A 27,927-nucleotide genomic window follows, 5' to 3' on the forward strand; every position below is an offset into this window, starting at 1 on the left:
CAGTACGTATACATGGCTGTCATGGTGAATCGGCCCTCCTTGAGCGACTTCGGTGGGGTGTTCTCGCTGATGCCTTGAATCACTGCTCTAGTGACTTTACCCAATTTTGTGCATGTGCAGTGCTGTTTGAGATGCGATAGCACTGAAAATTTAAAATTCCTATGAAACAACCTTGTTTGCCCGTGTGCAACAACAGTATTGAATTAAGTTGGAACATGAGCAGGAGCAGAATTACCATGTATCAGGGTCGGCATAACTGTATGCATGGTCCAGTGCTATATATGTTCTTCGCTTTGTTTTTATTGTTTTGGGCATTCTTTTAGTACCAGAGAGAATGTATATTTTCTTAGTGGACTGCATTGGTATTCTGCATACTGATAATTGATGTATATTTTACTTGTGCTGCGCTAATTTTGCTGTATTAATATCTGTATGCCCCACCTGCTTGGGCCACACGAAGGCCTGCAGTATTGTGTAAATGAATAAATAATAATAAATAAGGTATTGCTATGAGTGAATTGGGCACCACTGCCTTGCGCGCCTGTGCATATAGGTGTCAGCCTTGCTGATGTTATACTGACTGGATTACATCATTTAGCATAGCTGCCGCATTTTAGGGTTGGTTGCAGTGTTGCTTGAATCCTGAATTGTAGACATGGGAGTGGCATCCTGGTTTACATTTCCATTTGACCAGTATTTTAACTTTCAGTGAGTGGTAGCACAGTGCACTCTTGACATTTTTAGTTCCTTAGGCAGGTTTTTGAACAAATTGATTGTTTCGTAGTTAACATGCTGTGAAACATGAAGTTGTGGATGTGTTTGCAGCTTTGTATGCATGTGGCAATAATTGTATTCTGTAACTTGTGTGATGATCAATTAGTCACATTTAAAGTGATCATGGTAACGCAGCTTATGTGCTGAGAAATCCTCCAGTTATTTGTGGGTGCAGTTACAGAGACTAATCTGTTGTAAAAATTGTACTGTTATGGACTCTTTTGAAGTGTATTTTGGCAACTCATTATGTCCCTTGTTTATGTTGCAGGGTTTGAGTTTCCTTGAAATGAAGAACCATGTAATGCTCAGCTATCTGCTGGACCTTACACATGTTGTTTGGTGCAAAGTATCTGGCAAGAGCATCAGCGGTGACCCCTCCATACGACGACTCGTGCAGGCTCGAACTGTATGCATTATTTCTTCTAATTTTTTTCTTCTTTCCTAGCATCTGCATGAAGTGAGCAGTTAGTAATATTTTTTTCAGTATCCTGATTTACATTGTTTTTTTTTTGTTTTAATTCTGTGTTTGGAGACAGTGTAATGTTTGCACTGCTCTTCTGCATAAGGAGTGTAATGTAGAGCAAGACACACTAGACACCTATAGTTGTTGCATTCTCAATAAAGCTGCCGCAGTGGCTCAGTGGTCATGGTGCTCGGCTGTTGACCCGAAAGACGGGGGTTCGATCCCGGCCGCGGCGGTCGAATTTCGATGGAGGCGAAATTCTAGAGGCCCATGTACTGTGCAATGTCAGTGCACCTTAATGAACCCCAGGTGGTCAAAATTCCGGAGCCCTTCACTACGGCGTCCCTCATAGCCTGAGTCGCTTTGGGACGTTAAACCCCAATAAACCAAACCAAACCATTCTCAATAAGATACCTGGGGTATTTTCCGAAAGCAGTTTATTGCTAATAGCAGGGGCACGTGACTTTGTATCCCTGCTAATGGCTGATGTAGTGCATACATTGGTGCCATTTTTAACTTGCAGTGTTTGCAGTAAGCAAAACTGAAGCTACTAATGACCTTACATGGGTGATAGATCAATGGTTTGACAAACACTGTGAGAGAGAAAGCATAAGATATTCTCAGCTTTAATGTTGAGCTTGAAAAGGGAGGAAGCTAAGCTTTCATGAAAGTTGTGACTGAAGAGCAACTTAGCTTGTGCAGTTTCGTTGGTAGAAGTGCCTTGTGCAATAAAAGTTACATTCGTGGTGTGAAGAAATAATTGTTTTGATTAGCCATTGTGTTTGTTCATCCTTGAAAAAAACCTTGGCGAGTGCTTGAAAGTCCTTGAAAACTCTTGAATTTTGGAGCTCATAACTAGCATGAACCCTGATTTGGAAGTTGGCCCATTTCCAAATATTCCAAACAACGCCCCAAATTTTAGAAGTATTTAGGCCCACGCCCAGAAAACAGATAAAGGTGGATTAAGGCAGAAGGGTGGGTCGGGTTAGTATAATCCAATATGATAATCCAAGGGAGGTGCTACTTGAACATTCTAGTTCTCAGATTTTGAAATTTGCTGGTGCTCATGATGTCACAATCCTCTCGACCAGTCGGGAAATTTTTTCATGGAAAAACATCACGGTTTCTTAAGAGGAAAAAATAAATGCTATCACAATAGCTTGCGATGCCGAGACGCTCAGCACCACTGTGCTAGCACCACCTATGCAGCCCAAGAAATTGGCTAAAGGCAGGGGTCCCCGCAGGTTAAAAACTCAAGAGAAAGGGGAGTGCTGTAGAGAAAAAAAATGGTATGGCCCTCAGCTTTTGGGAGCACGGTTGCCTCTGCCGGATTTAGTTTCGCTCTCTGCTGCTCGTGCTAACAGTTTTTTGTGCAGCGTACGGTAGGCTGATCATGCATGACCTTGTGTGTCAGAGCTGTGTGCTTGCTGCAAAATGTGCTGGATTGCACTCCTTCTAGGTCCTGGAAAGAATTCGTCCCATAGACCAGAAGCTGAAGTACCAGATTGATAAAATAGTGAAAACAGCTGCCACGGGAACTGTCGGTAAGTTTACCTCCCACTGCATCACATTAATACTGCAGCACGAGCGGTTGGCTTCCAGCAGAATGTGTCACCTAGTGTTGTGAAATGCACGTTAGTTGTCCATGTAATTTATCATTTGCTACTCATTGTGATGTGTGCTTGAGGAATTTTAAATATTTGTGTAGTTGAGTGTCGGTGCGTGACATTAATATTCTGGCATGATTACATTATGGAGTTCACCATGTAGTTAGTGAGAGATCTGCAATAAAGCAGAACCTGGATGATTCAAACTCGGTTAATTCGAAATTCTAGATAATTCGAAGAATTTCTGCAGTCCTGCAATTTCTGATGCAAATGTTACCTGGTAATTCGAAGTAGCGGCCTGCACCGGCGCAGTTAATTCGAAGATCTAGGGTGCTATGCGGGAATGCCCGATCCCAGTTTCACGACAAACCAGTGAAGCGACGGCCCCTCAGAGCTGCGAGGCGGTGCCGCAGAGCGATGCTGATGCTTGGTATGCGAAGCTCCCCAGCCCCAATACTCCCAGCACAAGAACCAACCTATGGCATGGCTTGCGGACTAGTGAAACGCGCGCATGCTCTTGTTAAGTGACGCTACCATTCTTACTCCGTGCCCGCAGTGGGTGTTCTTGACTGTGCCTAATGCCGCCTGAGCCATTTCTTTGAGTGGTGTGTCGGGGTTAAAGGTTTAGTACCGTCACGCATGAGTCAACCAACCTTTCTTTAGAAAAACGATCGTCGATATTGATCGTCGGGGTTGATCTAAGGTAGCTTTGGACAAGCGGCGGGTAGTGCACGCCCCATGCCGTACTACCAGCAAGACTCATGGGGCTGCAGGCTTCAGAAAAGTTGTTAATTCATGTGAAAATTGTTTTGCGCTAAAGGAAGTTGAAATTGCGTGCCATTTCCTTAGTTTGCACTGGCAGTTGCTACCTTGGGGGAGTGATCGGGGTGCGAGGGCTAGCTTTTGATAATCTCCGAGGCGTGCGTTTTGCCGGGACCCGAAATTGCAGGGCTGTTTGCAGTTCAGTTTGCCGCTAGTCAGTTGAGCTGCACGCAAGTGTGGAAGGACAGGACGGGGCATCGTTCTTATGCGAAAGCCAAAAAACGACGCCCTGTACTGTCCCATACTGACTAGCATAAAGGCCCCATGTCACAGAAAAGTTGGCGTCAGCATTTCCGCTGGCATGACAGAAAAATCCGAACTGGCCAAAAACGTGGCTGTTACAAAAGGCTCCCATAGATGGCACCAGACACACCAGCGGCGCATTAGAAGCCCCTGACCTTCAGGTTGTGAGTCACACATTACCGCTACGCCACGCAGGTACGTTTGTATGGCTTGTTTAAAGTGGGGCTTTATATGTACGTTGAGTAGTCTTTCACATAATAATTCTAATCATGAAAAAAAAGCATGTGCACGTCTGCATGGGCAAGAGGAACTGCTGTCATGTCACACCCTTAAAGACGGAGCTTACGTGTACCACAGTTTTTCACGATCTCAATTGGGTCAGACTGCTCTCCACGTGCTGCGATTCCATCCTGCGGGAAACTACGAAACAAAGTACGGGGGCGGGATGATGCAGGGGAAGAGATGGAGGGTGGGGGCCTTCACCGGCTTGTATTTAGAGTCGGCCTTTTTTATTTTGGTATGTGGTAATTGTAAAATTTGTCTCATGTAGGTAGCGTGTTCCCGCAAGCAAACCTTTTTGCCTGGGTCTTATTTTTTACGGTGGCCGGTTAATCCGTTAATTTTTTGCGGTCCCAGTGAACTCGAATTAACGAGGTTTTACTGTATGTCGTGAATTTGTGTTGCACTGGCAAGTTCAAAAGTGCCTTGAAACACCTCTTTGTCCATCTTGAGAAACAGTTTTGAGTAGGTTAAGCCCCTCTTGGTTAAGCACCATGTGGGGGTTTTCTCAACAGATGAGTTAGCAAACAAATTTCGGGCATTGCACTGATTTAGTGGACAGTTCACTAGCTAAATGCATTCACATGACAGAGAAAGCAAGAAAGCACTCCCTTTTTTTTTTTTTAAATGTGTATTTTTCTGCTTAGCAATGCAGAGGGAAATGGTGCTGTCTTTTTTTCTTTGTTCACATTGACCATGGACATGTCACCAACCTGTGATGTGGTGTCTCATAATGCACTGTCTCCGCCAGCCAAATTTAGGATTTCGTCTGTGTTGTGAATCCCTTCTTAGAAATGACAATGTCCCAGAACAGTTTTTGCTGAATAAATTCTAGAGGCCCGTGTACTGTGCGATGTCAGTGCACATTAAAGAACCCCAGGTGGTCGAAATTTCCGGAGCCCTCCACTACGACGTCTCTCATAGCATTAGTCGCTTTGGGACGTTAAACACCATAAACCAAACCAAACCAGTTTTTACTGAATAAATTTTGCAAACTCTGTTGTACAAGAGGGGAGGAATTAAAGGTGATGCATCGAATTCCTCAGCTCGAATTCTCTCCTCCATTTTCCTCTTGACTTGTCTCTCTGGGAGGGATGCTCCGCCTACTACAGTCGTGTCCCACCTTTGCCTGCTGAGACCCTGCCCACCTGTCATCATCAGTTGGCGGAGTAGCTGCAGTCACTGACGGCACACTTTGGTGGCACATAAGGACTCTGCAACTAGTCAGAAGTGTTCAGGGCGATGTGATCTACTGTGTTTACTCAGCATGGTCAGCAAGTGATTCAGGGCCCGATTTGGAGGGGTGCTTAGCGTGAGAGAAACAAGGACATGAGAGGGACACAGGACGAACGCCGCCGCGGTGGCTCAGCGGTTATGGTGCTCGGCTGCTGACCCAAAAGACGCGGGTTCGATCCCGGCCGCGGCGGTCGAATTTCTTTGGACGAGAAACTCTAGAGGCCCGTGTACTGTGCGATGTCAGTGCACGTTAAAGAACCCCAGGTGGTCGAAATTTCCGGAGCCCTCCACTACGGCGTCTCTCATAGCCTTAGTCGCTTTGGGACGTTAAACCCCATAAAACCAAAACCAAAACCAAACACAGGACGAACGCTCGGCCTGTGTTCCTCTCTAGCCCTTGTGCCTCTTGTACTAAGCCCCTTTCTAAATCGTGCCTTGCCAACTAGCTCCACTTCCACTTTTGCGCAAGTTCAGGGTCCATTTGATTCATCAGTATGGCTTCCGTTGCCATCCACGCTGCTTGTCTTATGTGAGGTGATGAAATTTCCAGCTGTATTCGTAGGGCTGCAGCATGCTTAGTATGCTTTTTGAATGAGATTTGGGAGCTTCCTACCATCCCCCTTGCTTCTTCCTACAAGAACGCGGCTGTTTTGGGAAGGCAGTTAAAACTTTTAATCTGATTGAAACATCTCTGCCGTATGTTGCTCACAACCTACCGCTTTTTCAATTCCATTTGTTCTTCCTACTGTCTCATGTTCAGACCTTTCTTCTTCTCCACGCTGCCTTTGCGTGAAAAGTTCAGGGTGGAAGGTGCACGCAGCCGTGCTTTGTCACAACAAAACATGCATGAACTTGCACAAGTTATTATTGCTGTATTATTTACATATTTATTCATTGCTATTTTCAGATGCTGATGATCCTTTGAGGTTCAGAGCCAATCCAGCAGCCCTTGAAGCCGAAGTAGGCAACCTTCGCTATTATGAAAAGGGGATACATACTGCTTTTAGTGTTTTTTTGTTTTGCTTGTGTAATATTTTTGCTTTTGTGGGCTTTAATTCCTGCTCCGGCAGTCATTGGAACTCAAAATGCCTTTTGTGAGTGTTTAAGGAGCATTATTTCAGTATTTTTGTTATTTCAGAGCGGTGACGAGTCCACGGGGACTATTGACGATGAAAAAGGAGAGCAAGACAAGAAAGCAGCGAAGCTGTATAGACCACCAAAGCTGGCTCCCGTGCACTATGGTAATCTATCTTGGACATTCTGGTTCCAGTTTAGAACACAGCTGCACAGTTCAACCCTTTCTTAATTAATCATGTTTTGTCATACATTGTGAAATATATGCTGTGCAGGGATGTGGGTGCCTGAACTTGGAAGCAACTGAGGACGAAAAAAAAAGTGGTGTGAATGCACTTGACCCATGCAAGAACATAAAATAATTTAGATGTGACGAACTGTGTGTGGAAGGAGGGGTGTGCATTTGAGTAAATTAGTCGGGAAGGGGCATGGCATTGTCATTTACCATAGAACCCCGCTGTCGCGTTTTTCATGAGAGAATGAAAAAGAAAAAGAAAAGCATATCTGTCGGCTGGAAGACACAGTAGCCGGGAAATGCATGAAAACAACGTACATCGGTGTCTGTTGTCTTTTCTTTTTTTTACTTCTAGTGGGAGCCCCATGCTTCTCTGAAATTTGCAAGGCTTTGTGGCTCGCACGATCGTTTGCGTGCACAGAATGTCATAAATGCCCTTGCATGGCTCTCCCTCTGTCTGAGTTGGGGAAAGGAAGGGAACAGCAAAGAGGAAAGGTGCACGGAGTGGATAAAGTTTGGGCACGCATGCACACTCCGTCGCTGTTTTCGCAGCAGCCGCTTTAATCCTACACAATCATTGACTATTAGAACCTCGGAATTGTGTTTCTAAGCTAGGACAGCAGCTTGGGCATGTTTGTTATTCATTTGTGACGGAACAGCGCAAAACACCGGGACAAGAGACAAGCGCTTGTCTCTTGTCCCAGTGTTTTGCGCTGTACCGTCACAAAAGTTTCTAAGCTGCAGGCAAATGTGAATGACTGAAACAGGCCTCTGAGCCCATCCACATTGTTTTCATGCCTTTGGTTGTTCGTGCTCACGCCGCAGCAGGGATGGAACTCCACCAACAGCCACAACAAGATGCCCCCCCCCATAAATGTAGTCTTCATAGGTGCAACATGATGAAAGTTGCTGAACTCTGTGGCGGCCAAGCGCCGGTGGGATCGAGCCAGTCTGCCGTCATCATTCTCTGCGCGCTAAACGTAGCCTGTCAAAATGCCAACGCGGGGCAAAGCACTATCGCGAAGCGGCATTCACTTTGTAGCATGCGGTAACGCTGCCACGATCGCAACATAACAACCAAGTCTGTATTGCTTGTGTTTATGGAAAGCTTGGACAGGAACCAGGAGAACGTAGCAGCAGGTTTCTACTATATTAGTTTGGTACTGGCACCATAGTCAATCTTGGAAAGCTCAGTGGGGGCGGAGGTTTTTTCGTTTTCTTGGAACCCGCTTCTTTAGCAACTGAAAGCGATCGGAGTGTAGTGGCAGGGAGCCTTCCTCCTGTAGCTGTGTACTAGTGGCACTCTGTCTGTGTGTTGCCTCACTCATGTGCTTTTGTGATGCTTTGTCCCAAGTCTTTCTGTTTCACCTTCAGTGATTGCTTTCATTCTGAGAATGCTGATTTTCACTGTGAAATGTGCTTATACTATGTTATTAAATTGCAGATGGTGATGAGACTGAAAAGGAGCGGCGAGAACGACTCCTCGAACGAGCAAAGAGGAAAGCCTTGAGCACTAGTGTTATAGAAGAATTGCGAAATGAATTTTATGATGGCCCTGTTGAAATTAAGGTCAGTGCTACTGCCTTTGATGGTTACTCAGTAATGTGCAAGTAGTACGCATAAAACACACTGTTAATCTCACAATTATGAACATTGCTGTTGTAGAAACACGTTGAGAAAAATTTTGCTTGAGAGGTGATCACGCCATTCATTCCATGTCTTTCTGTTGCTTGGATGTGCATTCTGCAAAAGAATGAGGCGTCGTTTGTTGCAGCGTACCACAAAGGGCTGTAGCTGGTGTGTGGCTTCAAAAAGGCACAGAAAACTAGTGCAAAGAATAGAGGGATGTCAGGTAATTAGCATGGCTGGTGGAATTGCAGCTGACAAGGGTCAGGGCAGCCATGCTTTGGTAAACAAGTTTCAGTATCTGCCAGATCTTCTATTGCAGGCTCATGACAGCTCAGTGGCAGTGTTAGTTCAAAAAGCAAAATCAAATTAAGGGGGGATGTGGGGATCAGATTGCAAAAATCGGGAAAAAAGTCTATTTTTGAAAAGTACGCTTTTTGGAGCCTCCAACACTTTCTATGTTGTACTGAAATATTTCACCCGAAAAATGAGCTTTAAGCGCTCCAAATAAGTATATTTGTCAGCATCTACTCATAGACAGTGTGTGCTAGCTTAGAACTTTCACGCTTGTTTTCTTGAAAGTTTGTTTTGAACCGCCGCCGCGGTGGCTCAGTGGCTATGGTGCTCGGCTGCTGGCCCGAAAGACGCGGGTTCGATCCCGGTCGCGGTGGCTGAATTTCTTTGGAGGAGAAATTCGAGGCCCGTGTACTGTGCGATGTCAGTGCACGTTAAAGAACCCCAGGTGGTCGAAATTTCCGGAGCCCTCCACTACGGCGTCTCTCATAGCCTTAGTCGCTTTGGGACGTTAAACCCCATAAACTAAACTAAACTTTGTTTTGAGCTTAATACCTTGCTCATGGAAAATATAGCACAACAATGGGTGCATGGATTTTTACCCCGTTTGTTTTGTTGTGATCGCTGAAATGTGGTCTGCATCGATACAGTCTCAGATTTACCATTTACGCTCACATGTTTTTATTACATGGTAATTAGAGCATGATACATTCTAACCATAAAGAGAAGGTGCATATTATGTCCTTTAAAAATAGAGCACAGAAATAAAAAAAAATGAGAGTCTTGATTTACATCGCACGTCTTGGTAAATATTAAAAGCATTTGCAGACCTGTAGCCTAATTTTTGTCATGCTAGGCTTTCTACAAGCAAGCAACATGGGAACAACATATAAACAATGATGAAAGGGAACCTACTTAAGCTGTCATTGTGAAACTTTATATCTGATTGTTTGATGCTGTTTTAAGCCAGTCTGCCAAATTTCATCCTTCTAAGTTAAAAAATAGAAGTCACCTTCGATCCTCTCTTCTAAGGGGGGAAGGTGGTCTTTAAATAATTTTGTAAATGAAGTGACAATTATGAAATTTTCAGGGAACACGTATTTTAACTTATTTACTCTCATAATAAACAGATTTTTTTTTTTTTTCCGGAAACTTTAAATCAGTGTGAGTGGAGGGTTGGTTCATTATGTGAGAAAAAATTGGTTTCGACAGATTTTTTGTGAGTTGAAATTTCATAACAAACGCCCATCTGTCTGCTCACTGTCACCAGCCTGTCATCCACTTGCCCATCCATCCATTGTCAACAAAAGCACACGGTCGACAAGTTGCGACCTCGCGTCACTCGCGTTCTTGTGTTACCAGTGTTAACCATCTTTAGCTCCACAAGGTGTTTGCTGTATTATGGCGCGATTCGATGGTTTTGCAATAATCCGACGGTGTTGGCTAATCACTGCTGAACCACCAGCCCTTAGGGTCAGGTGCGTGTTTTTTACACGAGGTTAGAACAGAAAGCAAATTCTCATTGACAAAAATGGAGGGTGGATTCAGTATGCGAGTGAGTTCATTATGTGAATAAATGCGGAAATTTCTGTCTACCGATTTCAGATGTATGCCGCCGCGGTGGCTCAGTGGCTATGGTGCTCGGCTGCTGACCCAAAAGACACGGGTTCGATCCCGGCCGCGGCGGCTGGAATTTCTTTGGAGGAGAAATTCCAGAGGCCCGTGTACTGTGTGATGTCAGTGCACGTTAAAGCACCCCAGGTGGTCAAAATTTTCGGAGCCCTCCGCTACGGCGTCTCTCATAGCCTTATACCCCTGCCACACGGCAAATTTAATGTCATTCCCATCGAATGACATTCGTTCAAAACGACATTAGTTTGCTGCCACACGAGAAAATCTAATGTCATTCGATGAAAACGACATTAGGTATCGAATGAGTTCCCTGAACACATTCGCCTGCGACGTCCGAGCTAATGTGTTCCCTCGACACCAGAGACTTGGTGAGAATATACACCGAAAAGCACGATTACAAAAACGTCACAAGCACTGTAATATTTCCGCGTCCCTACGATCGTGCTGTCGTTCATTTATGTATATAAAAATGCCAAATAGAATTGGAAAAAAATAAAACTCACTCTCGCTACCAGCCTTGCGTGGTTAACATTCACAACATGGCGACGCCCAGCTCGCCCGCTTCGGACCGAATACTGCGTCGCCGCTGCATTTTTCGACGTGATAGCTTGCTCTAAACGGTTGTATTCGCTTTTATTTTGTGCATTCTCATCCCTCCGTAACAATATAGGTTTGAAATATCAGTCGCTTTTGAGATAAATTTCAGAATTTCTTGATGCTAGGCTTAACTATGTACGGCGTACACTGTCGTCATAGCAACGACCCCGAGCGAAGTATTTCTCCAACTTTGCACTAGAATCTACATTTTCATTTCATCCAATTGATTTACATAAAAAAAACAAAGCCTTCGAATGCATTCATTACTGCCGTTAATAAAAGAGAAAAACGTTTTTTCGGCACTCAGTTCAGGAGGTTTGACTTGCTATCGTCTAGATGGCGCCACAGTATGTTATGCTTCTCGCGCGCTACGCTAGTCACACCCAACCACCGTGCTCCCTACTAAAACTGTTGTGAGGACGGGCGGCAGTGCGCGCAAGGTGCGCCCGTAGCATGCGCAAAGCTTTTGCGGACGCACAGCTAATACTGTCTAATTTCACCATAGAGAGCATTTCACAATATGACGTCCGCCATTTGCCTGCCGCCGCTGGCTGAGGTTTGGCTTGGCTTGGACTTGTGGTGGATAGCAGTGATCAACACGTTATTGAAATCAACGTTTTTAGATCCCTCGCACAGCGCGCCTATCTAAATACGTTGATTAAAATGAAGATGAAGATTTTAGAATCGGTTTCCATTAGCAAAGCAATACTTTTTGCAACGTATTGAAGCATACATCGAAATTTTTGTATGCTGTACTCACTGTACTCTTTTTCCATCGCAATCGCCATCATTTGCAAATGACATTAGTTTTTGCCGTGTAGCAGCGCGCAGAAAAAATGACATTAAGTCGAACGAATGTCATTCGATGGGAATGACATTAAATTTGCCGTGTGGCAGGGGTATTAGTCGCTTTGGGACGTTAAACCCCATGAACCAACCAACCAACCGATTTCAGATGTGCCATTTAATTTCATATAGAGCAAGTCTCCATACACGTACGTAGTATTTTGTGTAAGGTTTTTGTCGTGGGCTTTCGACAAACTTTGTTGGAGGAAATTTGCAAAATGCATGCTATTAGTTTTTCCTGATATTAATTAAGGAATGCAGTAAGAGTAAAGTTATCATCCTGGCTATCACAGAACTTGAGTTGTAGGGTTTTGAAGTTGCCAGTTCAGAAATAGGAAGAAAAATTTTTGTCATGAGTTTTATGGGTGTGCCTGAAAAATTTTAGAAGTTGCAGGCCATTGCTTCTCCTGTGCACTTGATTGGGTTGATTGATTGATTGATTGCAGTGTCCTCTCAGCTCTGAACCGTGCACTGCATCAATTCCTGTGAGCATGGAAGATGCCACCGTCTGGTTTTTTTATATGGGGGAGGCGTGTAGCAGCACTGCTGCGGAGAGAATGTGAATTGCCGGAACAGAGGGAGCCGTGCACAGGATAAAGAGCAGATTTAGAGCAGAGATGATGCAGAATTGGCATTGGCACCACCATCTTATTTGTGTATGCCTGCATTGTCTTCGACCATCGATAGATCAACACATAGAGTTTCTTACTATTACCTAGAGGGAAAGCTGGCAGCCCGTCTATGGGAGTTTGCATGGCGACCCCTCGAGACCACTTCAGCCACCATGGGCGCTCCAAGCATCATGGGGCGGTGAGCTACCTGTTGCGGAACTGCAACTTTTGGCCAAAAAATAATAGAGAAATAAAGCTGTTTGATAACTACAAACGTCCTAACATTCAATATCTTGTCTAATGATTGCAACAAACGAGCAGAAAAGCATTTAAGTGCAAAGTTTGCCCAAAATAAGAGACGACTCGCTCTCCTATTGGCCAAGTGATGAACACTATAAAAACTAATATTTCGTTATTAACAGACGCACTTTCAAAAGTAAATATGTTTTCAAAAAAAGATGTTGTTGCTTAAACACTATAAGAGGTTTTTAATGGCATTTCAGAAAAGTGAAACCTTTTATTGGCGTCGTGTGTCGTCGCGTTTTCACTACTATTAGTTTTGCACACTGCGTTCGCGCCAAAGTCGTCTGCGCACACACGAACAGCATTTTCGGAATGAAACTTCTTAGTAGTTCTGAAGGAACCAGCGCACAAAACACAACACACAAGACGTATGTATTACCAACTAGCCCAACAACAAGTGATGTTAGTAGTGCCACTCCATGTTCCCGAAAAATTACGACGGTGTGGCGCAACAAGTAGCTCACCGCCCCATGATGCTTTGAGCGTCCATGGTGGCTGAAGTGCAGCGCCGCCTGCTTTCCCTCTAGGTAATACTAGTAAGAAACTCTATGGATCAACATTAAGGGGGGACATGGGTCTTAAAGCATTTTTTTTTATTTAGAGACCAAATGCAATGAAACTGCACAGACTTATTCAGTTTTTTCTGCTGATTTCAAATGTGCAATTTGTTTATTTCTAGGCGAATCAGTTCCTGAGATATTAATATATATCATGCCATTCTCTGCTCAAACAATAGAAAAAAAATGGGCCACCAGAAATTTAATTTTAATATGTGGGTAGATACTACAATGTGTGAAGAATGCAACGCTGTAAGCAGTTTTCAGTTTTTTGTCCGTGTGGACAAATGGGCTGAATAGTTAGTTTTCAAGTGAGTTAACCAGACATACAGTGCCAGAAAACACATGACACACATGAAACTAACTATATTAAGCCCATTTGTCCACACGGACAAAGAACTGAAAACTGCTTACAGCGTTGCATTCCTCACACATTGTAATATCTACCCACATTTTAAAATTAAATATCTGGTGGCCCATTTTTTTTCTATTGTTTGAGCAGACAATGGCATGATATATATTAATATCTCAGTAACTGATTGGCCTAGAAATAAACAAATTTCATATTTGAAATCAGCAGAAAAAACTGAATAAGTCTGTGCAGTTTCATTGCATTTGGTCTGTCAATAAAAAAAAAATGCTTTAAGACCCATATCCCCCCTGCAACCTTGTGTACAGTGCTGATTTGCGAGATAAAAATTCCTGCCATCCCTTCATGATTTTGCCGCACTTCAGCTGCGCCACCCTGCAGTGTGCTGTGCTGGCACCGGTGACAGGGTTTTCCAAGTTGCACTTGGTGTTCAGCAGAAAGTTTGGAGGTTCATCTTTTGCCATCTGCTACCCATTTTTTCTGGAGAAATTGGCCTCCTTAGAGTTAACTTGCCCCAAAGACGTCACATTAATTGAACGCACTGATTCTTATCTTTTCAGGATGCTTATGACAGCCACAAGGCAAAACAGAACAAGGCATTGCAGGAACGAGTACAGTAAGTATGCTTGCTGGATTTGACCTAGGGTGTATCCGGATCATGAGAGGGAAATGACGAGAAGAATAAGAATGGGGTGGAGCGCATATGGCAGGTTCTCTCAGGTCATGAATGGTAGCTTACCAATATTCCTGGAGAGAAAAGTATATAACAGCTGTATCCTACCGGTACTCACCTATGGGGCAGAAACGTGGAGGCTAACAAAGAGGGTTCGGCTTAAGGGGGGACACCCCTCTTAAAACTTTTTTCCTTATTTATGGGTGGATCTGATTGAAACTTGCACTGTTAATATATTTTTGCATGCTGATTTCAAATATCTGATTAGTTTTCTTGTAGATGAAATAGTTTTCAAAATATTACCTAATTCATGTTCTTCGTTTGGAGGTGAGTTAATTACTAAACACTTTATGGCATGATGAGAACAGACCTGCCAAAGTGATCTAGAAGGATCATAGAGTGCCGCTAGCCATGAATTCACGTGCTAGAAGAATTTGAACCAAAGTTACACTAAGTCAAACTTTTACGACTAAAAGCCCATGTTGCCACCTAAGATTGATAATTAATTCTCTAAATGTTGCCGCATAATAACTGCACATATTTTAGTCCTATTGCACTGTCCAAGAGTTTTTCTTTCTAAGAAGACAAGAATGGGAGCTATAGCACAGATAGTTTAAGAGATATCTCTCCTCCAAAATTGCAGCACCCTCAAAATTGCAGTTTTGAGAAAACGAGGAAAAACATTTCACAGTATGTAGGTGTAAACAATGTCAGTGATTGATATATCAACAAGATCAAAAACAGATGGAAAGTGATCTAGAGCAAAAATTAATGGCCTATGCCAATTTGAGCCAAAGTTATGCAGTAGGAAACGTTTGAAAGGAAAGGTCCATTTTGGTACCCAAGACAAGATAACCTTCTCAGTAAATTTTCCTTTGTGGTCACTGCATTTACCTTGGTTTCATAAGACTCGGCAGGATTCCCTTTCTAGAAAGAAAAAAAATTATAGCAATACTAGCAAGAACAGGACTGGAGATATTGATCTTTCAAAAATGCAACACCACCGAAATTGGGGGATTGTCAGAAGCACTGAAGCCTCACAGCATATTTATTAATCAGGAAGGACAACCCCAAAGACCTCATGCTTTCAAAATGCACCAGGAGCATAGTCAGGGTGCATGCTGTCGCGGTGTTTTCTTTTTCCGGTTTTAGCAGCGCCAAGCGAAGCCGCCCGTTTCTTTGCAGAACTTGCGCTACGGCGCAAGTCCTTTTCTTCAGCCCTTCTGGAGCCAGTCGCTGTCACGTTTACACTGCATTCTTGCAGAATTGCTGTTGCTGTATGCTTGAAGCCAGCATTGAAGCGCAGTACAGCTTCTGCTGTGGCTGCTTCCACAGCAAACAGTGACGAGTGCCGCTCTTTGTGGATCAAGGTCCAGATGACCGAGTGGAAGCTTTCATTCGAGTTCTGGGTCTTCCCCCGAATACACCTCTGCAGCAGGCTCTTCTCTGATAAGAGACTATAAACAGGCAAAAGAGCTTCAGCCACATCGCTTGGCAGACTGTAATTATGCTTGGGTGCAGGCTCCCCTTTTGCTTTTGCAGCGTTGTGGCGGCACCAAGACTTCTCACCAGTAGGACACAAACTGTGATTTGGGCAGTCATCAGTAGATGTGATGTGGTAATATGTCGCCATTACAGCTCGCTGCATGGCATCCACATCACCTACATTTGATCTCAGCGCTCGGCCATAATATACTGCCAGCTTGTCAACCAGATCAGCTGTGAGCCTTCCTCTGCCGCCGAGACTTTGCTTCCCTGCACCCTTGTGCCTCTGCAAGAGGTTGCGCAAAGCTGCTCCCATCCGCTTGTGCACATGATTTATGCAATCCTCGTCAACTATTTCAATATAGCCATAGATTGCCGCATCTTGAAGGGCATTGAATGTGCGACTGTCCCCATCACATAAAATGGTCGTGTAGCGCATGTTGTGGCGCTGCAGAGACCTTTCAAATAGAATTTTGCCTGCCTCTACCTCCATTTGACCAGCCTTGCAGTTGGTGTTTTTTTGGCACTGGTGGCGCGATTTCCACAGTTCGTAGCCGTCAGTGTTCGGCTTGGAACCAGTTTCGCAGCCCAAACAAAAATTTGACAGCACCACGTAATCAAGCACATAACCAGTAAAGAGTTCCACCACGGCACCGACGCCTATATGTGATGAGTGGCCACGCGTCATCCATGTGCCGTCGTAGCACACGGCAATGTTCCCCCTGTGCCCAAAACACAGATCATCATATATTTTCGCTACTGCCTGCGCGGCCTGTGCCATAGCGGTCGCGGCTGCTCGGGTAGCAGCAGGTTGCAGAGTGTTCTTCAGATGCCGTTGAAACGTCTTGTTATGCATCCCGCGCCGCGACAACCCCATCGCCGAAAAGATATCGTTCATTGCTGTCTGGCCGTTACCGGTCGACACCATTGCTCGATTAGCCAGACTATTGAGCTCGAAAGGATTGCATCTTTTCTCGCCATCAACCCTCCGCGAGTTCCACTCGGCCGCAATCTCACCGCAGTTGTCACACAGCACGATCACTTTCACGGCGAGGCCATAGCTCTGGTCGCTGGTAATTAACTTCACGCATCCGCGACACGTTTTGCACCGCATGGAATCGAGAAGGATGTTCGCAATGCTGAGGTCAATTACCAAATAGGAGGCTGCGCCGTCTGCGTCCGATTCTGTGGACGCACCACTTGCATCGGCGAACAGCGCAGTCTTTCGTGCCGTCGCCAGGGTCGATGCCAGTCGATCGAGCGTAGCCTGCTCACGGGCACTCACTTAAGCTATGTCACTGTTAGTGACAGGCGCGGTGTCAATTCGTACGCGACTGCTGTCGGCACGAAGAACGGCGCCGTTATCCAGCTCAATCAGAGAAGCGTCGCCGCCCGCAACGGGATCGTCGCCGTTATCCAGCTCAATCGGAGCAGCGTCGCCGCCCGCAACGGGATCGTCACACAATCCCGTAGCACTGGCACTTGCTTGTTGCACAGTATACAACGATGTCACATTGTTAACGCGCTTCTTCGGTTTCTTTCGCCCGAACTCATGCACAGAGCGGTACTTCTTCGCGCCTCCTGGCATGGTTCTCGCGTTGCACTAGATAGCACTAGCGTGGTCGGCAGAAAGACAAAATGGCGCCGCTGGGCGTCCGCATTCCTGGGCTAGCTTGCCGGAACCAACCAGGCGACGCCATTTTGATCACGTGCCTTAACCGGCCAATAGCAGCGTGCGCTGCATGCTATCTTTTTGTTCGTTTTTTGGGGAGAAGGCGGCGCGTACAGGGTTGCTTCCCGAAAAAAAAAAATAGCCGAAAGCGCGCTCTTTCGAACAAGACCAAAATGGCCGCGATGGAGCGCGTAGTTCTCATGCGCCGGGCGATCGAAATTGCGTGTCGTTTGTCCACAATTTAAAGGGCAGTGGGCGTGTAACTGCATTTTTAAATCGCTATAACTTCATAAATACGCGGGGTATAATGATGAAAATTTGCATGCAGATGCGGAATGGTGCGAGGAACACGAAAATGAAAAGATTGAAAATCTGATTTTTGGGCCGATTTTCGGTGCCAAAGAGCCGTGTCCCCCCTTAAGTTAGGGACAACGCGGAGAGCTATGGAAAGGAAAATGATAGGTGTAACGTTAAGAGATCGGAAGAGGGCGGAGTGGGTGAGGGAACAAACACGGGTTAATGACATCCTAGTTGAAATCAAGAGGAAGAAGTGGGCTTGGGCAGGGCATGTAATGCGAAGGCAAGATAACCGCTGGTCCTTAAGGGTAACGGAGTGGATTCCAAGGGAAGGCAAACGTAGCAGGGGACGGCAGAAAGTTAGGTGGGCGGATGAGATTAAGAAGTTTGCGGGGATACAGTGGCGGCAACTGACAAAGGACAGGGTTAATTGGAGAGACATTGGAGAGGCCTTTGCCCTGCAGTGGGTGTAGTCAGGCTGATGATGATGATGATGATGATGTATTTTCTTTGTTGACTAAATGAAACATGCTGCAAGGGTAGTTTTTAAAAAAATAATTGGGAAAAAATTAGTCGAACCTTGATATAACGGACCTCAGTTTAGCAAAATTCGCAGAGTAACTCATTTTTTTTAAATTTCCCACTCTCTGCCCCATTGAAAACCTGGTATTTTTTTTCGCGTTCTAGCAAGGTCATTTTATACTGCACTTTCGATTTTACGAAGTCCTCGCACATCGCCCACACGTACCAGGAGCTTCCTTGACAAGCAGGTGAAAATGAAAACCTTACCTGGGACAGACAACGATTTCTATGTGCCGTTTAATACACAAATTTTGCCGGCGGGCTTCAATCCGTAGAGGAGAGCAGAAGGGGAACACACCAGTGGGCCATCTATCGCATGCGTATGAAACCTGCAGCGGGCACGCTCCAAGCTCCGGAACGCGTCATGCCTTGACATCACAGGCCTGTTGAAACCTGAAAGCTCCAACCAGAAGTAAGCGTATGAACCGCGTTCGGCCACTCGCCGCACACGTTTCTCCGACCAGTTGTGTGTTTGATCGTCTCGCTGTGCATAGGCTCTTCTCCTGTTTGTGCACCTCGGAAGAGAAAGATTTTGAGCCTTGATGTGAAGGCCAAATTTATCACCGAAATGATGAGTGGCAAAAAGAAGGCTGTTGCAGAAAGGTACGGAAATTCATCAAGCTCGCTATCAACAGTTTTGAAGTTGAAAGAAATATCATCAGTGCCGTCTGTGCTGGTGGCCCAGGCCAACAGAGAGAAAAGCTGAAAGAAGCAGCTTACGTTGACATCGAAAAAGCCCTGTTCTCATGGTTCCTGGATATGCGTGCAAAAAACATGCCGTTGAGCGGGGCCATTCTTCAGCGGAAAGCCCTCAACTTCACTTGTATCCTTGGGTGCAACGATTTTAAGGCCCGCAGTGGGTGGCTGCAACGATTCAAGGAACGGCATGGTATTGTAGGGAAGGTGGCCAGCGGCGAGTCTGCTCAAGCAGATGCAATTGGAGCAGCAGACTGGCTGCGTGATCGTGTCCCTGGCATTTTGGAACGCTACAATGTCGCCAACATATGTAATGCCGATGAGACTGCATTTTTCTACCGGCTGTTGCCAAGGAAGACATTGGCTTTGAAAAATGAAAAGTGTCATGGTGGCGAACACAGTAAGCAGCGCCTGACTGTTTTGTTCTCTGTAAACATGGACGGCAGCAATTAACGTGTGCCATTCGTAACTGGAACGAGTGAGAAGCCACATTGCTTCAGCGGAAAGTGGAGCATGCCAGTCAAATACTCTTCAAACACGAAGGCGTGGATGACATGGGATTTGTTCAGCAACTGGCTGAAGGACCTGGATGCCGAAATGCGCAAGGCAGAATGAAACATCTGCCTCCTTTTGGGTAATTTCTCGGCTCACCATGTTCAGGACTGTGCGCTCTCCAACATTGAGCTTGAATACTTCCCGGCAAACTGCTCCTCCCTGATACAACCACTTTACCAGAGAATTACCGTATTTACTCGCATAATAGGCGCACTTTTTTTTCAAAAAATCTGGCTCAAAGTTTGGCGTGCACCTATTACATGGGGTAAGAGTTCCAGAAATTTTTCAACTAGCAGTGTTAAACATACCACATAAACGCTCCCGTGTACGGGCCGCACCATTTTCCCGAAGGAAATATTAAATAAAATAAAGAGATCCGTGTAAGGGCTTCACCGAAACTTCCCGTGACCCACGCAGGAATAGCCTTCAAAATGCACGCGCCGTGGCCTCCGTGATTGGCTCCGGCTGCAAGCACGGAGGCCTCACGCGCGCACAGGAGCTCCAGGTGCCACCCACAGGTGGCGCCCGAGAGCAAGGTCATCATCATCATCAACTTTTTTCTCTGCCACGAGCTTTCGCTATCCATATCGGCATCAGCATCACCAGCTCCAGTTTTTTGTAGCTGTCAAAGGCCCGGGATCTGTGGTAGCTCGTAGTTGTTGCTTTCGGGTGCCACCACTGAATGTTGCTATTTTAGCACGACGGGCAAGCACCTTAATAGCTAGACGGCTGGGAGTTTGCTGTCAAACACGGCAAGCATGCGGCAGGCCGGAAATTTGGTGTGGCCAAAAAGTGTGGTAGTTGCGCATGCGGCGTGCCAAATTTTTTGTTTTCGACTCCGATCGCCAAAGTTTTTGTGGGCCTAAGTCGGGAAGGTTTCCGGCTGCAGATGAACTTTCCAAACAGACATTTAACGTGAGCATCCCTGAAAACTCTGTGCAGCTGTTCCACGCGATGTTGTATGTACTGTAAGTCTGCAGCAGCTGCAGTAGCAATAGTGAGGACTAGTAGTCTGTTCAGCAAAAACTTTGTTAAAATAAAGAGGGGGGGGGGGGGGGGGGGGGGGGTTGGCTTGCAGTCGTGTAAATACAGTATTGATAACAGTGCCAAGTTCAGGGTGTGCCTATTGTGCGCGGAAATAGAAAAATGCTTTTTTGCAACCAAACTAGGTGTGTGCTTATTGTGCGCCTCTTATGCAAGTAAATACGGTATAAATAGTGTCAAGTGTGCATACCGCAAGCGGGTCATTGAAAGGCATCTGCCGAACATCGAGCTCCGCAGAGAGACAAATATTGACGTGTTCATGGCCTTGGAGATGCTTTCGCAGTCATGGGAGTCGACAAAGAGTGAGGTCATGGCCGACTGCTTCCGGGAGGCCATTTGTATGAACGAAGTAGAGTGTGAAGAGTATGACGGCGATGAAAGTACGGCATTCACTACGGATGTCACTGATTCTTGGTAGTTGCTCTGCGATCAGGGCAGTGCTCCCAGCGACATCACGCTCGAGGAATTTGTCTTCAGTGATGCTTGCGGTGTGACAACTGAAGAGCTGGACGATGACACAATAATCCAGAGTGTCACAGGCATAGGAATGGAGGGTGACAACTTGGACCAAGAACTACAGGAGGCAAGCAGCACAGCTACACCAAAACAAGTCATGGATGCACGGATCTCTTACGCACGTACGCGGGCGCACACTCACATGAGCAGGCCTTGGTAGCCCTGTCAACATACGAGTGCCTTATAACACCGATGCTTATCTTTTAAAAAGCATCAAAGCAAGCTGATGGAGTTCTTTGCTTCCGCATGAATCGGGTGGGATTGCTCTGCGCAGAGTCGAAATAAATATTTTATCATTCATGAATTAGCGTTGCAATTGCATTACTGAGCGCAGTATCAACGAGTGTGAAGTGCTGTAGCGGCTAATCGCGGTTTCACTGAGGTAATTACTGTTTCAAATTTTCTTCAAAAGAAGATTCAAGTTTAGAGATCGGGAGCTTGCATGATTTTTTTTTTTCGCGGCACAAAGTGCCAGCGCTATTGTAAAAAAAAAAAAAACTGTTGACAAACCATGACGGTGATAACTGTGGCGACATCTGGGGACAGCTATAAGTACTAGGCATGGTGCTTGCTGCAGATTTACTCTCAACCGTGCGCGTATGGGGAAAAATGCATTCGCATGAGTTTGCTGTCAGGCATTACGCTCTTGATACACAAAAGGTCAGCTGGTGCTCTTAATAGTGCTGTTATTTCCGGAGTTTATTTGCTTAATTCCCTGATTATGTTTAGAACCTCCATCTTTATTTGGACCGCTGAAACATAAGAACCTCGACTTAACGAAACTCGCAATTTAACGAAATTTTCGGCTGCAAGCAGTACTTGCTATATCGAGGTACGACTGTATAAGGATTCTATTGTAGTATTCCCCAAAAATTTGGCAGGCAGGATTTCAAGGTATTTCATGCAGAAATGCTGTTGCCTAAAACATGCTAACTAAAATTCTGGTGTGCTGTTAAGAGAAAGCAAACTATTTGTGGTAACGTCATTAGTTCAGCTATCACAGCCACTCACATGAAATGCTGGCAACAGTGCGCATTTGGTTTGTCATTCTGAGGTGTAAACTGAAATGTTGAATATTTGGCTTTATATAAGGCTGTTAACCAGTGTTGAAGAATTGTTTTCTAAAGTAGTGTGCATCCATTGTTTTCTTTTCGTAGGTATGAGGAAGACAACATGCTGAGGCTTTCACTGAGCAAAAAGGAAAAGGTGAGTTGCTTGGCTTTGCATAATGTGCCATTGTTTGGTGTCGTGCTTCTCCACTCGCACCTGGTTATGTAATGTTCATTGGAGCACTGACTGTTCTGAGGGCTGCAAAGAGAAACTCTCACTGGTAGATTTCGGGGGGAAAAAGGTGCTTAGAGGTGCCATCAGGGTGATTTGCACTGTCATTTTCATCATATCAGCTAAGGAAGCTGCACTGTAGTAAAATTTTGGTAGATTCTGCCAGGCCTGCGCCAAATGACCTGCACCAAATGAGGCGCAGACCTGGCAGCATCTGCGCCAAAAGACAAGGCAATGATCTAAAATCCTGCCCACTGTATGTGTATGTGTATGTGCACGTCACACACACACACACACGTTTGGTTCTCTGCTTTTACTCTTATGTCCAGAGTGCAGGGGCCTTACCTTCGATATGTTAACGCAGTCATTTCAAAATGAGGAAGGTGGAAAATGAGCGATTCGGGATTGAAGTTCAGCTAAGGAGTCTGCTGCATTTTTTTTGTCAAAGCTTACTTATTATGGTTGATAACCCTAGGTGGATAGCATATATATCTGTATAGCTTAATGCATACCCTACTGCATTCTCTACTGGGCTCTGTTCTTCTATTCCTGTTATTCTTTTGCTCCCTTCGTCACCCTCCCCACGTGTTGGGTAGCAAACCAGGCATAACCTACCGTGAAAACTGGAATATAGATCAACCCCCCCAGCTAACCAATTCTAAAAATGAAAAAAAAATCATTTTCATGGGCAAAAGTATCGAAAGACACTCTTACTTTGAAACAAATGCAATTCAACTGGCTGCGCGATGGTGACAGTATTTATTTTCATTTAGATGCTGCTTGTATGTACACCCGGCCAATTCTTTAACACTATTGCGCGACCATCGACCTGTGTGCTTGTCAGCGCCTTATTAACGGCGCTGAGTGGTGAAACAAGTGAGATATGCACATGTGTACACTTGCGTTTACTCTCGCTTCTTTCGCCGCTCCGTGATAAGGTGCTGAGAAACACGTGAGGCAATGGTCGCGCGATACTGTTAAAGAATTGGCTGGGTGTACAGTACAGAGGAGGGCACGAAGTGCACAAGCGTTACTCCGAGTCATCAGAGTCGACCGAACTTGAGTCAGATGACAATTGCTTCTCGCTGCCACGTGCCATAGAGCATCATCCTCTGTGCCCTCTAGCGCATTGCTTATGCTGCATTTTCTAAAAGACTTGTGCACCATCTTTGCGGGGAGAGATTTCCACGCCGACAACACCCAGTCACAAACCAAAATAACCTTGTGACAACGGAAACACAAATTGGCGGTGCCATAACGTTGCCATACCGCGCTGCTGCTGATGGCGATGGTGAAGGAGGCTGCTAACTTCAGCCACCCATTGTCGCAAGACTTCCGTAGTTTTTCTGCCAATGACCGGTATATAAGACGGGGGTCGACTTTTGCATGGTTTTTTGAAAAAAAGTTTGACCTATATTCCGGTTTCTACAGTAGTTAACCCTCCTGCCTTTCTATTATTGTCTCTCTCTTAACGCATAATAATATAAGATAGCTGGCGACGTGTTGTTAGTAAAAGACAAAAAAAAAACAAAACAAAGAATTGTTGTCTTGTTCACAGCTGTTCTCATCTCTGCATGCTCTTTATATGTTCTCCAAATCAATCAGTAACTTGTGCAATGAAATTTCATTTAAAATTGTGCTGTTTATGGGGCGTTACCTGTTGATCATTTGCAGTATCGCACTGGATCATGTTATGTGTAAATTCTGTTCTTGCATAACTTAAATGGATGTCTTAAAAAGGAGGTGTACTTTTGAGCAAGTGCTACTCCTGACAAGTGTTTGGTTCACCTAAGAGCATTTTTATTCCTCAACTGGGTTACTAGCTAAGTTTAGACTTGTTTATTAAAGTCACCTGACAAGACAAAAAGGAACAACGCAAACGCAGGATGAAGTAGAGAAGAATGACATAGGTGCTAACAACTTAAATTTATTAGAAGATGCACACACAAGTAAATGAGCAGCAACGTCAGAGTCAACATCAGAGTCAATCCTACCTATCTGATAATACATTTTTAGCCTGTTACGTAAACCTTTAGCCACATATCTTCTTTGCCCCTTTTTACCAAACCTCCAAGCCCCCAGAGTCACGGTCCATCTTTCACCACTTACCTTGTTTCCAGTTTTCACCTGTCACTTTTATCACTTACATTTTTATCGCTTTTATTCTGCCCTTTACACCGCCCATGATGTTGACTCAGCTAACTCTCCTCAGCACTACTTAATTTGTGTGTGGATCTTCGAATAAACTCCACTTGTTAGTCAGTGCCTGCGTTGTTCTCAGCTGTGTCCTGTGTTTGCACTGTTCCTTTTTGTCACGTTACACCCACTAGCCCATAACAGCACCTTTGTCACCTGACAAGTTTCATTCAGAGTTGTGAAGTTTCACTAGAAATCTCCTGTGATGTCATTTTTTTAACAGCTGCTTTATTCAGGGTGTGTGCAATAAAAAAAAAAAAAACAGAAAGTGCGTGAACGAGGCACATAGGAATTACATTGTGTGTGGCTGACATGGGTGCCTGCTTCCAAAATCCTGTGCCTTGGAGTGTGCATTAATTGACTCCTGTCATGGCATGTCTGTCATGGCATGTCTAGGCGCAGTTGCAGTCTCTATCAGCGTATACATGGTGACACAATCTTGGGCACCTCCAAGGTTTCATGCACCCTTACACATATGGAAAAAAAATCGAGATAAAACATGCTTGTCAGAAGTTGCACTCATTTGGTGGTTTTCTTAGTGCTGTGCATTTTTTTTTCTCTTCAGTTCTCTTAGGCAGTTGATCAGTTAATGAGCATTAACTAAATTTAACTAAATTAGTCTGTAAGTGGTCCCAGAGCACATTGTTTTGAAATTTCTTGAGTTAACAGCATCATTTGTGAAATCTACTGCAAGAATTTTGGGGCAGTTTGCATCATTAGTGTACCGTATTTACTCCAATGTAACGAGAGTTTTTTTACCGAAAGTAGAAAGGAAATGTCACCCCCCGCGTTACAGTCGAATACTTGGTTTGAAAGTGCTAAAAAGGGCACCAAACGCACACTATTAAAATCATTTAATGTGTCAAACGTGTGTGTTGATCGTCCTGCTCTTTCGAAATCGTGCACTCCAACTAACCGGTCAACTACTACGCACACCATGGGTCACAACTACTCGGACAGAGCGGCAAACCGCCAACCTAATTGTAAACGCAAAAAGGAAAAACAAAACAAAAATGGCGCCGGTGAGAACAAGCTAGCAAGAGTCAACATCAGGTAGAGTCACTGATGATGATGATAGTATGGCATAGCCCTTTGTAGCAGGTGGGCATAGAACTTGAGAACAAGCTAGCAAGAGTCAACATCAGGTAGAGTTACTGATGGTGATGATATTGTGGCATAGCCATTTGTAGCGGGTGGGCATAGAACTTGTCCTAGCCGAAGAAAAAAAATTAAAAAGAAAAGAAAAAAGAGGAAAAAACAAATAAAACGAAGCACACGCAGCCAGAAGTCACAATTTATGTGCACCGTAACTACGTCTGTGTCGGTGCAGTTCGCGGAATAGGACACCGCCTCGTCATCTGCCACCAGGGCACGATCTCTTGACGAATGCTCGCAACCTATAGCGAGGTTGTGGCCTCCGTGATCGCAAAAAGAAATCGGCAGTCTCGGAGGCACTGAGCACGTGCGATCGCCGCCAAGATGCCAGCAAAGGAGCGATCCCACCTCCATCTGTCTGTTAATCCTTGCAACTGATGCAAAAACGTGGCCACGTGGCTAACGCACAGGCAGCAGCTCTTTGTTTGCTTTCTCGTGTTAGGTGGCAGTGCGTGTTGGTGTGCGTTCCATGCTTCGAGTCGTTTGCCTGTTCCCGTCGAACGGTCAAGCATGTCTTCAAGCAGTATGGCCTGCTTGCACGTTCAGTGTACAGCTGGCTTCAAACGCGGCGCTATTTTGCTTGCTGAGAAAGCCTGAAATTCAGCGGCTGCAAGACGTCTGGGCGATCAGGGGATGGAGGAAACATCGCGAGGAATTGTTTAACTGCAACAGCCTGCGAAAAGGCTTTTGGGGGCCGAAGGCCCGGGGGCCCACATTCGGGTTCTTTCGGTTTTTCCGTCGCACGCTTGCAGTCTATCCTCACTCTACAGTCGTGTTTTTTTTCTTCCTCCTTTTCACATCCGAAAAGTCAACCCTTGCGTTACAGTCGTGGTCGCGTTACATTCTAGTAAATACGGTAACCAGCAATGAAAAATGGCCTTTAACCTGCTCCGGTCTCTTGTTGTGTTCCGTATTGTGCTGTCAGCCGCTTAACGGCACAGGCATGGTGCTTATGGTGCTTTTCCCAGTGACAGCTACATATGTTTTCTTTTGTTACCAGTAACTAAAAGTTTAGGCATGTGACTTGCAACATTTGCACGGCCTGCGTTCCCTGCTACACTGTTCAGATTAACACTGACCACAGGTAACTTGTAAGACGTATGAAGGAAGGTGAGGATTTGAAACAGGCTTAAGTAGTTGCAGTAAATCATCACACTAAGATTATATTTCCTGTGTTTTGCATGGAGCATCTATTTGTCTCAGATACTCAAGCATGTGAAGCGTGTGGTCTAACAATCGGATTAATTGATTCTGAAACTCCTCTGAGGCCTCTTTGAGGAATAGTAAATATGCCCATGGGTGCAGTAGGGACTGCCAGGAACCCTGCATGAGCGGAATCATCGAGAACATTAGGGCTTTCTCTTAAAGGGATAGATACTGTATATCTCTAAACCTTGGCCATGTTAGGTCAAACCCCTTTACAGTTTAGTATCTTTGTAACTCATTATTCTGGTTACTGTGAGATGAATTCATAAACATTAGTAGGGTATCAGCAAGTACACAATCCTGCAACCATCTTGGCATCAATGGTTGAAAACTAAGACTACTACTGTACAACCGATGTTTCATTGACATCTTTTTTTGTTTGTCTCAAACGGTAGGATGTATCACAGTTTTATTATAGGTGGCTGCATGTCCTTGGGACATAAAATGAGGCAGGCTAGGTATGGCTTTGTCTTACCGTTCAGAAGAAGAAAAAAAAAAAGTTTATCAGGTCATGTGAGCTGTAAGGCACTGTCAAATGGAGCATTAGAGGCCTGAGCTCTTTATGTGCTCATGTAGACTTGCACATGCACTGTAGCACTACCTTCCAGCTGGCCTGTGGTGGGAGCGAATGCATGGAAAGTGATGATACCACTCCATGTGTGTTTGGCACACAGTGTGCATATGATGTAGAGATGACCACATCCAAAAATGTTGCCAGCTAGAGAGCAAAATGACTTGTTTCTACTATGTGTGTTTCTACATATGTGGACATTACATAGCTGATTATCACCTTCCTTGTGCAGTGCATGATGAATGGTGCTCATTAATTTATTTCTAGTTCCCACTGCTAGCTCATCAACAGGATAACGGCACCAAATTTTTATTGCATTTAACCCAGCATCTATCGTTTCCCCTTCAGTGCTCAAAACAATTTAAAATCCTTGACCAGACATTGTGCAGTGTATGTCCTAATAGTTTTGTGCATTTATTTGTTTTTTTG

The 27,927-nt window shown here is 45.0% G+C and overlaps 2 protein-coding genes across 3 annotated transcripts in view; one reads left to right on the forward strand and one right to left on the reverse strand.

Moving 5' to 3' along the window:
• LOC149353372 (neuroguidin) overlaps positions 1 to 27,927 on the forward strand; it is a 37,169-nt gene that overhangs the window by 651 nt on the left and 8,591 nt on the right. For both annotated transcript variants that reach the window (XM_089582506.1, XM_089582505.1), the window contains exons 3-9: positions 1,043 to 1,180; positions 2,697 to 2,781; positions 6,332 to 6,384; positions 6,563 to 6,665; positions 8,178 to 8,302; positions 14,130 to 14,185; positions 22,247 to 22,295. In XM_089582506.1, the coding sequence (XP_089438632.1) occupies positions 1,043 to 1,180; positions 2,697 to 2,781; positions 6,332 to 6,384; positions 6,563 to 6,665; positions 8,178 to 8,302; positions 14,130 to 14,185; positions 22,247 to 22,295 (609 nt within the window). The remainder of the gene's footprint in view (positions 1 to 1,042; positions 1,181 to 2,696; positions 2,782 to 6,331; positions 6,385 to 6,562; positions 6,666 to 8,177; positions 8,303 to 14,129; positions 14,186 to 22,246; positions 22,296 to 27,927) is intronic.
• Positions 15,287 to 17,815, reverse strand: LOC149353373 (uncharacterized). Its single transcript, XM_089577336.1, has one exon. It carries the CDS (start codon positions 16,839 to 16,841, stop codon positions 15,330 to 15,332), a length of 1,512 nt encoding a protein of 503 aa, XP_089433462.1. The 5' UTR covers positions 16,842 to 17,815; the 3' UTR covers positions 15,287 to 15,329.

This window comes from Amblyomma mixtum, chromosome 3 (genome assembly GCF_055824585.1).
Source record: "Amblyomma mixtum isolate Tamu chromosome 3, ASM5582458v1, whole genome shotgun sequence".
NCBI lineage: Eukaryota > Metazoa > Arthropoda > Arachnida > Ixodida > Ixodidae > Amblyomma > Amblyomma mixtum.

What these genes read in the sequence shown, in the direction of transcription:
- LOC149353373 (XM_089577336.1), bottom strand. Translation starts at nt 16,841, where the DNA reads ATGCGGTGCAAAACGTGTCGCGGATGCGTGAAGTTAATTACCAGCGAC.